Source organism: Eschrichtius robustus, chromosome 3 (genome assembly GCF_028021215.1).
Source record: "Eschrichtius robustus isolate mEscRob2 chromosome 3, mEscRob2.pri, whole genome shotgun sequence".
Classification (NCBI taxonomy): Eukaryota; Metazoa; Chordata; class Mammalia; order Artiodactyla; family Eschrichtiidae; genus Eschrichtius; species Eschrichtius robustus.
This window is the reverse complement of record NC_090826.1, coordinates 28634789-28646799: the sequence shown is the minus strand read 5'-3', so window position 1 is coordinate 28646799 and position 12011 is coordinate 28634789. Positions and strand designations below refer to the sequence as shown.

General features: G+C 33.4%; 2 protein-coding genes across 5 annotated transcripts in view; one reads left to right on the top strand and one right to left on the bottom strand.

The window, feature by feature from the left end:
• Positions 1–12011, bottom strand: part of ZMYM4 (zinc finger MYM-type containing 4) — a 175596-nt gene that overhangs the window by 34461 nt on the left and 129124 nt on the right. For all 4 annotated transcript variants that reach the window (XM_068539487.1, XM_068539484.1, XM_068539485.1 and 1 more), the window contains 11 exons: positions 11500–11650; positions 10886–11001; positions 10180–10455; positions 9856–10006; positions 8883–9055; positions 7949–8099; positions 7252–7392; positions 6882–6919; positions 5776–5920; positions 3166–3284; positions 2284–2455 (listed from right to left, as the gene is read on the bottom strand). In XM_068539487.1, the coding sequence (XP_068395588.1) occupies positions 2284–2455; positions 3166–3284; positions 5776–5920; positions 6882–6919; positions 7252–7392; positions 7949–8099; positions 8883–9055; positions 9856–10006; positions 10180–10455; positions 10886–11001; positions 11500–11650 (1633 nt within the window). The remainder of the gene's footprint in view (positions 1–2283; positions 2456–3165; positions 3285–5775; positions 5921–6881; positions 6920–7251; positions 7393–7948; positions 8100–8882; positions 9056–9855; positions 10007–10179; positions 10456–10885; positions 11002–11499; positions 11651–12011) is intronic.
• LOC137760965 (geranylgeranyl transferase type-2 subunit beta-like) lies at positions 698–1889 on the top strand. Its single transcript, XM_068537869.1, has 2 exons — positions 698–1167; positions 1246–1889. Exons 1-2 carry the CDS (start codon positions 700–702, stop codon positions 1771–1773), a joined length of 996 nt encoding a protein of 331 aa, XP_068393970.1. The 5' UTR covers positions 698–699; the 3' UTR covers positions 1774–1889.

The window sequence follows — 12011 nt, the reverse complement described above, 5'->3', positions numbered from 1 at the left end:
CTCTTCTTATATCTCTTCTTATATCCAAAAATCAAGGCGGTGCTAATTAAGGCTGGAAACCGTTCTGGAATTTATACTACTGAGTTCTGGTTAAAATCCTTTCTTTGTAGTCAGACAAACCTGGATTCAACTTCTGATTCCATCATTTCCTGATTTCATAACCATGGCAAGCCTATTTTCCAAAAGAGGAATCTAAAGTAAACAGTACCTCACGCATAGGGTTGTTGTGAAGATTAAATGAGGTGATGCACACGGTGCATTTAGGACAATGCCTAGAGTACGGCAAGCACATAAATGTTAACTACTGTTATTATCATTATTCTACACTCATAAAATGGGATTTATCTATAGGTTATTTTGAACCAAATGGTTTTCCACCCTAAAATTCTTTTTACCTTCTACCAACATGCTGATTATTTTACAACAGTAATTTTTATCTGGGGACCATGACTTTGACTGCAGGGGATAAAACCAGAACATGATCATGAAACATGGATTTATAGGCTATTTTTCTGGAATCATTAAGAACTAGAAACCGTATCGAAACACAGTTTCTTTCATAAACAGGATAGAGCTCCAGAGTTATCAACAAGTTTAACAAGCCCATAGACTTCATATTTAAAAACAAATAAAGCTTTTAGAAACTCCTTGACTGCCTAATACTTAAAATTACATGAGCTGCTCTTTTCGCTCTCAGACATGGGCACACCGCAGAAGGATGTTATCATCAAGTCAGATGCACCCGACACCCTATTAGTGGAGAAGCATGCAGATTATATAGCATCCTATGGCTCAAAGAAAGATGATTACGAATACTGTATGTCTGAATATTTGAGAATGAGTGGCATCTATTGGGGTCTGACTGTTATGGATCTCATGGGACAGCTACATCGCATGAATAGAGAAGAAATTCTGACATTTATTAAGTCTTGTCAACACGAGTGTGGTAGAATAAGTGCTAGTATTGGACATGATCCTCATCTTTTGTACACTCTTAGTGCTGTCCAGATTCTTACTCTCTATGATAGTATTAATGTTATTGATGTAAATAAAGCTGTGGAATATGTTCAGAGTCTACAGAAAGAAGATGGTTCTTTTGCTGGAGATATTTGGGGAGAAATCGATACAAGATTCTCTTTTTGTGCGGTGGCAACTTTGGCTCTATTGGTAAGTTTTAAATGTTGTATTGGAATGATTAAACTTCCATGATTATTCTGGAATTTAATAGGTATATTTTGTTTACAGGGGAAGCTGGATGCTATTAATGTGGAAAAGGCAATCGAATTTGTTTTATCATGTATGAACTTTGATGGTGGATTTGGTTGCAGGCCAGGTTCTGAATCCCATGCTGGGCAGATCTATTGTTGCACAGGATTCCTGGCTATTACTAGTCAGTTGCATCGAGTAAATTCTGATTTACTTGGTTGGTGGCTTTGTGAACGACAGCTTCCATCAGGTGGACTCAATGGAAGGCCAAAGAAGTTACCAGATGTATGCTATTCTTGGTGGGTGTTGGCTTCCCTAAAGATAATTGGAAGGCTTCATTGGATTGACAGAGAGAAACTGCGCAGTTTCATTTTAGCATGTCAAGATGAAGAAACGGGAGGATTTGCGGACAGGCCAGGAGATATGGTAGATCCTTTTCATACTCTATTTGGAATTGCTGGATTGTCACTTTTGGGAGAAGAACAGATTAAACCTGTTAGCCCTGTTTTTTGCATGCCTGAAGAAATACTTCAGAGAGTGAATGCTCAGCCTGAACTAGTGAGCTAGATTAGATCCCTTGATGCAGAAGTTGCTTAGTGTAGTTTTACTGTTTTAACATTTCAGTATTTGAAGTGCTTAACAAACTTAATGGCTGCCATGTTAATATTTTGTACATGAATTGTGTTGATTTTAATAAATTATATAATTATACATATTGTAAATTAGAGACCTTTATTGTATCTTCAGCTTTCCATTTTCTTCTGGAATGCTGTTATTCTGAGCGTAATATTTTGTTTATGCTTCAATGTATTTATCTTGTTTGTCTCCATAACAGCAAACTGAGTTGAACTCTATTTAGCTGATGAAGTCTTGTGTTCTGATTTTCCTATGTACTCCCTTGATATGTTATATATAACTATAGTTAATATAAATTGGTCTTTGTCAATGAGAATGTTAACTGATAAAGAAGTGATGAACCCCATAGGAATTAAAAGATGAAAAAAAAAAAAAAATTACATGAGCTACCTGAAAATTTGTAGGTGTGTTTTTCTTTTTTTACTTTAAAATTATACCAACCTCCCTGAGATAGAGTCTTCTCCTTCTCTTCATCTTCTGCAATCATTTCTGCCATCTCAAGGAGATCAGCTTCAAAAGGATGTGAGGGAAGTTTTTCCTTAATGTCTTCAATACTCTCGGTGACTTTATCTTCATTATCCATTGAGGATGGAATAAGCATAGGGACAGGCATCTGAAAGACCAAGGATAGACTGAAGAGTTTCTTGGTCGACCATCAAAACTATTATTTGTGAGATCGTTTAAATATAAAAATTATTAATAAACAAATTCAAGATATTTCGATTGCTAATGATTAAAATAGTCTTGCTAGTTTGTTTTAATAAGACTGCAGCCATTTAAATAGAAATTCAGTAAGTGCTTTTCTGGACACTTAACAAAACGTGTCTCTGAATCATCTAAAAGAATAATTAAGTAATGAATTTTTGTTTTGTTTTTGACTATATTTCTTGCTTAATATTTTCACACAAGTGTTTCTCTTAAGAATTCAGTACCAAGAAAATATATATTTCCAATAAAAAAGGAATACATTTTTCTTTAACGAAAAGTCAGAATCCTGTAAATCATAGTATTCCTCTTTTCATTCTTGCTACAATCTAGGATTCTAACATTCACACACCGTTTCTGATCTTTTTCTATGTTAGTGGTCTTTTGTGTTTAAAATGTTTTTAAAAAGCTAAATCATAACCTCCTCTGACAAGGTAGGGTACAAATAGAAGCAGTCCTTTATATATTCCATATTTAAGTAATATAACAGTATGATTAATAGCCAACCAGAGTCAGGTATATTTTACCAACAAGTAAAAAGTTTTTTTATGGACCTGTCAAATCTTAATTGAGAAAAATGCATACTAAATTAGCCTTAACCTCTAAATGATTACTCACTGGAACTGGAATTCCAAATGGGACTGGGGCATACTGAGTATAAAGATGAAGAGGTATAGGTACGAACACTGGTACTGGAACTGGCACCACAATAACCTGGGGCTGAGCTGGAGTGTCTTCTAATGGAAGAAAAAAAAAAACCCACAAAAAAACAAAGAGGGTTAGAAACGACATTTTAATTTAAAAAATTTTTTTAGGCATATGAAGACTTATAATTCAAAAGAAGTGTAATTTTAATTAAAAAAATTTTTTTAAAGCATGTGGACATTTACTGTTCAAGACAAGTATCTATGAAGGACTTCCCTGGTGGCACAGTGGTAAGACTCTGTGCTCGCAATGCAGGGGGCCCGGGTTTGACCCCTGGTCAGGAAACTGGATCCCACATGCATGCTGCAACCAAGACCTGGTACAACCAAATAAATAAAATTAAATTTAAAAAAAAGAAGTATCTATGATACTAGGAATTCACAGAAAGGAGAAATAGCAAGGCTTGAGTATAACAGCACTAAAAAAAGTGGGCAACACAATAATTATCAATGATCCGAGGATAAGATGAATGAAGGATATAATTTGGATGGATGAATGGAACAGTTATCTTAGAAGAAAGGTATAGAAAACTTAACATGAATAAGTAGTGTATGTTAAAGAGGAGACTGAATAGGTAGAAGGGCCATTTTTGTGAGGCTATAATACGCATTTAAAATCATTAGACAGTGGGGAACTACTACAGATTGGTTAGCACAAAGTAATGTGATGAAAATGGCTTTAAAAAGATTAATTTGGCTGCCATCTTCACATGGAATAGAAAGTATACAAAGTGGGAGGCAACTACAATATATAGAGCTAAGATGATGAGGGCCTGAACTAGGGTGGTTATGATACCTGCAGGAAAAAAAATTCGTATACTCAGCAGAGGTTCTAAGATATTTTTAAAAAAAGGAAACAGAACTTTGGGAACTAACTTAAACATGAGTAGGGAAAAAGTGGGAAGGATGGAGGTAGAAGTCATTCAATTATTTAACAAGTATCTACAGAGTCTTTTCTGTAGGCCATAAAAATATGTTAGATAACTGTAAAATCATTAATGTAAGAGAAAGGTAATGCTAGTAAAAAGAAGTGAAAAGCTGACAATTTGACTAGGGTTAGAAGTGGGAAATAATATGGGATCAATTTTACCATGAAGCAGTGGACATAAAAAAAAAGTTATCTGATTAGAGATGTCTGATAACCAAGCTACATAATGCTAAATTGTCACTGTTTTGGGATTGACATGTACACACTGCTATATTTAAAACAGATAACGAGGACCTACTGTAAAAAAAATGATAAATAAAAAAAATATTAAAAAAAATAAATTTTTTATAAAGTCACTATTGATACAAAAAAATACAGGACTAAGTCATCTACAGCCTTGCTACTCAACATGACCCCTGGATCAGCAGCACTGACATTACCCGGGAACCTAAAAGATGCAAAACCGCAGCACCACTAAATCAGAATCCACTCAGAAACATTCCCAAATAATTCATACGCATATTAATGTTTGAGAAGTACTGGCCTAGAGGATAACCTTCCAGATCTAAGAATCTAGGATTCCTTCCCACTTTAAAAATTCTGAGATTTTCAGATGGCAGCATGCCAGAGACCCATTCCCTAGGGAAACAAGCAAAGCTGGTGAAAACCTAAAAAATAACCGTTTAAATTCTTTGGAAATTGTCCTAAAGGCATACAGCAAATAGAGAAATATTTATTCAAGAAAATCTACTAAATACAGTTAAGAACAGTAGGCATCTATGACTTTTGATCTACTACCTGCTCCACATCCCTGCCTCAGCCAGCTCAATATGATAGAAACTCCACTCTGGAATGGGTGGGACCAGAAAGAATGGGCTCCTCTTCCTTCAGCTCCCATCAAGGGTTACTGTATCTCACCAGGAGGGACAGGCCACCGTCATTTCTTATCCCCTCAAACTCCAGGTTAAAGAGGTTAATTTCCTAGTGAGTACAGCTACCACCCACAAAGAGAAAACCTACTATAGGAATAGCAGGCCAAGAAAACTAGGGTCCGAACTACCTTCACCCCAGATCACTTGTAGGGCAGAGATTCCATGCTAGGAGAGGCAAGCTGAGAAGATCAGAAGCTCACACCATGCCCATCATTCAAAAAAGTAGTAGCTCAAAGAGGGTAGAGGCAGTTCATAAGAAAAGAAAGCCCTAAAGCTCTCCCCAAAGGAACTGACGTGATTTGAAATAGAGTGTGGAAAAGTTCAAACTTAAGGGTGCTCTGGAAAACAATAGTTCCTCTTAACTAAGACCCTGTTTATATAATTCCAAAGTCTATGCTTACCCCATAACACTACACTATCATGAATAAGGAAATTAAACGAAGCATTCAGAGTATGGTATTATCAACTACCTTCTCTTTGCCATAACTTGTTAAGTTGATGAAAATACCTAACCCACAGGGACATCGTGAGAACTCAATTGGGCAGCGAATATAAGCAACCAAACACAACACCTATGAAATAGAAGGCACTTAATTAATGTAACCAAATCCCACATTACTTTCCCCTAGGAAAAATTAAATGAAGAAAAGCACAAGGAACAAACCTGTCTGGCATTCTTTGTTTTGGGTATGTGGTTTGCAAGAAGTGGCCTTGGTCTGCGTGATGGGTTTGCACAATAAAGCTTTATTCTTCAAAAGTCTTGGAGGCTGGGAAGGTGGCAGTTTGAGGGCATCTGTTTGTGTACTTGCCTAGTAAAAAAATAAGTCAGAAACCAAAAGCTTATCATTAATTACAAGAAACATTATAAATATTATATTTCAAAATATTATAATTTCAAAAGAAATACTATATTGGAATTACTTGGAAGACACAGAATATAAATATTCAACTAAATATGTAAGGAATATAATATTCCTGAAATATCAATAGCAATAAAGGAATATTTTGATAACTATATATTGACCCTGAATATATCTAATTACCAGTTCTGTTTACCAAGAAAAATGCTGCTTGTATTGTGACATACTGTTGATCAATAACAATGGTGGTTGAGCTTAAAATGAGAACTGTTGTTTCTTGACTGAGTTAAGTCTTAAAAGAATTAGTTTCAAGATAACTAGAAATAATAGGATCACTTATGATCATTTAAGTAACCTGAAAAAAGATGACATGAAAATTATCCCAGAGACCAGGAAACTCTTAAAAAATGCCACTGTTCTAGTCATAAGTTTTTCTCATTATTTATTTTTTTCTTATTTTAAGAGACAAAGCACAAAAATATTGAGTTTAAAAAAAAAAAAAAAGAATGCTTATTTACAGCACAATCTGCACTGAGTGGGAAATAAACTATATTTTATAAGTACTTTATTTACAATCTGACTACGTTACAAAATGCCCCCCAAACCTTTTATGCCTGAATTCTGTACAATTTACTTTAATTCTGTACAATTAAAAAATAACAAAAACAAAAACCTTCAGTAACTATTATATAGTTACTATTACAGAGATACCAAGCATTTAAAGAAATTAAAGTACATACAAGTACATAAAAGACCTAACTAAATAACCAGAAAATCCTGTTCCTGAACTCATGAAATTTGTTTTATATAACAAACAAAAAATAAAGAAGGGAAAATGAGCTTAGACATATTCATACTGCATAAAAAGGGAAAAGACAGTGGCAATACCAATAAAAATAGTAAAACTTACATCCCCAATGATTTTTGCTGTTACTGTTGGAACTGCACCTGATATAAATAAAAACATAAAATGTAGGATCTTATTATTTAAACATTAGTATTAAAAGCTGATATTTGGAAAATAAACACAAAGTTTCTTAATAAAAACATGTATTATCTTACTTTAATTCAGGGGAAGAGCAACAGCTAAAGCCTAATATGAGAAAAAGAGATCTGGAAACTACAAAAACACTGTTTAATGCCATAGCAGCACATAGTGAGCCACCGTTCCTAACATGAATGCGACAAACACATGAAAATGAACACTGACAAAAAAAGGTAGAGAAGCCCTATATTCAACCTCAAAAAGGCTAGATAAATGCTTTCAAATCAAGTCATACCTTGTAAGACACTGTTAGAATTCACTGTGGGCTGAGCAGCAGGAGCACTTGCTAATGACACTACATTAGCTATAACTGGAGTTGAATCTTTTCTTTGAGATGGGGGCCCTGCTGAAGCAGCTGGCACCATGGAAATACTTGCTGATTAAAATAAACAAAAATAAGAAAATCTCATGTAATTTATATGCACATACACAGAACATTTCAAGGAGGTTAAACAAAGCTTTTAGGTTAGAGTAAATTCTGTTGGAGCCAAGTGTCACTTCAGGATTAACTGGATTTTTTTCTGTTTTTTAATTAGTGAAACTTAAAAGTATTCCATGTACTTTCTCTTGCGTAACTATGCATGTGGTATATTTAAAAGGCTATGTGATTTAGATTCTAGGTTCTTTCTCTCAAATCCTTTTCTAAGGAGGTCAAGATGTATATCTTCAATTATAAAACATTAACTGCTATTCTTTCCCATAAAGTTCTTACAGAGTTTATTTGACTCAACGTGCTCAGGGAAAACTAAAAGAACTCATTTTTACAGGGCATTAATCTAAGGTGTTAAACAAAAAGAGATCTAAAATGTTAATGTCATTTGAATAGAATGAAATTTACGTTTCATGAAATTATTGACAACTATTTAAAGTTCTCAACTTGTAGAACAGTAGTTAGTCCCTGACATTGACCAAAGACTAAAGTTTAATTTTACCTGCATTATTTTGTGAAGGTGGGTCACACATACTTTGCTGATTACAGAACATCAAGATACAAAGCAGGTTACAGAAATGTTTCATTTCTCCCCGCCATTTCAAGGACTCACTGAGCTTACCCTGTCGCTTACAACCATCACATTTGGCCATCTGAAAAAGAAACAGAAGATAGTAAAGAAGTAAAAAACAAACTGTCTATGGTCTGATGGAATAAAAGCAGGCCACAGGTACAAGTGAGGAAATTTACTTAGAATTTAGATCACAAAAATGAAGGTTAACTATCCTGGGGGGAGGGGCAATATAGAGGTAGGGGACTAAGAGGTACAAACAATTATGTATAAAATAAGTTATAAGGATATATTGTACAACACAGGGAATACAGTCAATATTTTATAATAACTATAAATGAAGTATAACCTTTAAAAAATGTGAATCACTATATTGTACACCTGTTAACTTATATAATATCGTACCTCAACTATAATTCAGTTTTTTAAAAAATGAAGGTTAACGATCCTAAATTTGGAAATAATTACTTATCTATCAACTATTTTATACAACATTAAAAAAGGTCACATTATAGACGCCAATAAACAGTAATTTTTAAAAAAGTGAAATGGAAATAGACCGATCTTCCTTAAAGATGTCAGAACACAATTCATTTTAGTTAATAAATGAATAAAATTATAATTTTGAATATTTTAATGTTTTAAGACTGATATGTCTTCTACAAGGAAATTAAAAACAAAAGTAATGTAACTTCAGTGACATTGAAGTCCTTTTTAAATCTTATATTAATACTAGAGGAGAACAGAATACATTTAATACTTAAAAGTTTTAAATCATTAATTGCGCTTCAAACTATTTGAAAGAAATAAAGAAGGGAAAAATATGCCCTGACTTGAAAAACCCAGGAATGTGAATTATATTTACCTGATAGAATAGAACTGTATATTTGGACATGCACTCTTCACAACAAAACTCTTCTACTTTCCCCCCTAAATTATTCTGTACCAATTTGGGAGATGTCTGTAAACAATAACTGCACATTTTACAGTGATTTCCCCAGCGTTTTGCCAAGTCATGTTTATAAAGCAATTTGCAACCTAAAAAAATCAGAGAAGATAAAATTAACATTAGGGAGAAATAGTAAGTATCTACATCTTTAATTTAAATGCCCTACGACAAAGTTTGCACATTTGGGTTCTCACCAATTAGTAGATCAACAGATCAATTTAGAGGATTAATACTATCATTTTCTTTTTTTAAACGAAGTAAGACAGCAGAGCAAATACTACAGTGCATCATATATAGTAAAAGTCAGTTTTGTTTCATGAAACTTTTGTTTTATTTGGGTATGTGAACATACACTGGGTCACAATGTAAAATGTATGTCTTGTTTTTGTTGTGGTCAAAAGGTTTGAAAGCCACTAGTCTAGGAGGCTAATCCTGCATGGTTTTAGAGTAAAACAAAACATTCTAACCTTATAGTCATCTAAATAAGGAAGACACTGATTCACATATTCAGATCATTTATATTCAGAAACATAATGGATGTTTAAAACAATAGAAGTATTATCTTAGGATGCTACCAAAATTTAAGCAGTTCCCTTTAGAAATAAATACAAGAACTAAAGGATCCCTATCAACCTAATAACTAACATTAAATGTTTTTCACATCACCACCATTTTTTGCTATACACATTGAGGAGATTTTTCTTCATTTTAACATCTATATAATATGAAGAATTAGATCAGAAAAGAGCGAACCAAGTGTAAACAAAACAAAAAGGTTTTGGTGTTATACACAAAGGATAAAATAAACTTACATAGTGACAGCTTAAATCATCAACTACTTTTGAAACAACGAACATGCTCAGTAGGTAAGATAATCTTCTATCTTTACCTTCACTACAGAATGACTTGTCAGCACCTGAGAATCGCACAGTCTCCTTTACAATTTTCTCAATTTTACAATATTCACACATTGCCATTACATTATTTATTTTCTTATATTCATCAGAACAATTTTTGCCACAGAACTGAAACATTTTACCCTGCAAAGAAATAATCATTAAGTACTAATTAAACATTTGGTTTATCTTGTGGAAATCTTTATCCCTCTTATTTTCAAAACAAATAGTGTAATTCTGAAAGGTGAAAAGCCAAAAATAAGTTTACAGATTGACCAGTTTATACTCAAACCCTCTATCATGCTCCTATACTCTACCTTATAATCAAGAAGTTCTGGTTTTGTGGCAAAGAGACGGTTACAGTGCTGACACTTGAGTTTTACAACACTTCGTGCAAACCCAACATGTTGGGATTGGGCAGCAAGACGCTGGAGACCAGCTGCAGCAGAGCTACTGATGGAGGTGGGAGAAACAGCAGAGGTGTTACTGCCTCCTGCTGACACTGTTGAACCTGTAGGGATGCTTACAATTACTTGGCCCTGAGACAAGGGCACCACTGAAGAATTCATTCCTGCTGGTTTGTTGAACAAATTCTGAAAGAAGAAACAAACAAAAAGATCAATCTACTCATTTGTTCAAACAAGAAGGTACTGAATACCTACCTATGTCAAGCACAGTTCTAGGCACTTAACATACATTTGTGAAAAGGCAAACATCCCTGCCTTTGAGCAGCTTATAGCTGAATGGGGGGAGTGATATTTATATTAAAAAATGAAATAATTTAGTAATATTCTTTAAAAATAATATCCTCCCAATAGATAATCTAGGTAATAATAGTACCATTTAATTTCACAGAAGGCAATTAAATAACATGCCTCCAAAAATAGGATGGACCAAAGAACCCAAGTTTAACAAGACTGAGATAGAAATTTAGGCAATCCAGGCACTTAGTAACCACCTAATAAGTTTACTTTACTATCACAGGCAACTAACTGGAGAAAAGGAAGAGTCCTGAAGCCATACCTGGAAAGCTACCACACAACTGTAGCTGCAGAAGTTGCGAATACTTCCATCTGACATGGCTAGGTGATACTGAGGGATTGCTGAGGTTTTACAACTGTTACACTGAACTTGTACACCTTAGCAAATCAAAATAAAAAGCTAATGAGTAATACATACAAATGTACACAAATGTATGAGAAAATAAGTATTATATGATACATGAAAATTCAAGGGCCAAGTCAAGTTGCAGGAACTGAAATTAAACTTAGTTACCTCACATATAGACAAAAACTAACAACGTTAAAAATATTTGTTTATTTAAAGTTGTCACAGTCTACACCCTGAAACTAAAAAATAAATGAATCTTGAAATAAATCAGATGTAGATAAAAAAAATACATTTAAAAAGCCATAAATTCTTTTGGTAAGAAAGAATGCACAAATAGGTAAGCAACTAAATAAACATAAAATAAGCAATCAAGATAATAGGTGATATTTTTACAACACAGATCTGAAGTATTTTAAATTTGTGTTAAAAATCAACTAAATTTGGACAAAAATCTGTGCTATAACAACAAAGCAATAACATAATTTATTCAACTATTATATTTATAAAGTTTATGAAACCAATATTACCTGCAGAAGTAACCATTTTAACTCTGTAAGCAGATAAGCAATTAACAGAACAGAAAAGCTCTGTCTTTCCCAAGCTATTGGTATTTTCAATCATTTCTGCTGAGGATCTCAATGATTTGCAAAGCGCACATGGTGTAATTTTGGCTGATTTCTATTAAGAGAATAAAATAACATTCATTTTTACCAAATTACAAGTAAAAGCATAATTCTTTGAAATGCTTATACTTAACACTGTTGAAATATTTTAAATTAGTGGCTTCCAAACTTTTATGATTACAATCCTCAGTAAGAAATAAATTTTACAAAGTGACCCAGTAACACATACTTCTGAGGTTTTGTGTTTGTGTATTAAACATGTATGTATATAAAACTGAAAGGTTTTATAAAACAATATATATCATGATAACATGTGATGCACTTTGATATTTTTCCACTCTACTCTACTTCATTAAAAAATATGTCGGGCGCAACCTAGCAATTAATTTTGGGATCTATTAATTTGTTATAACTAT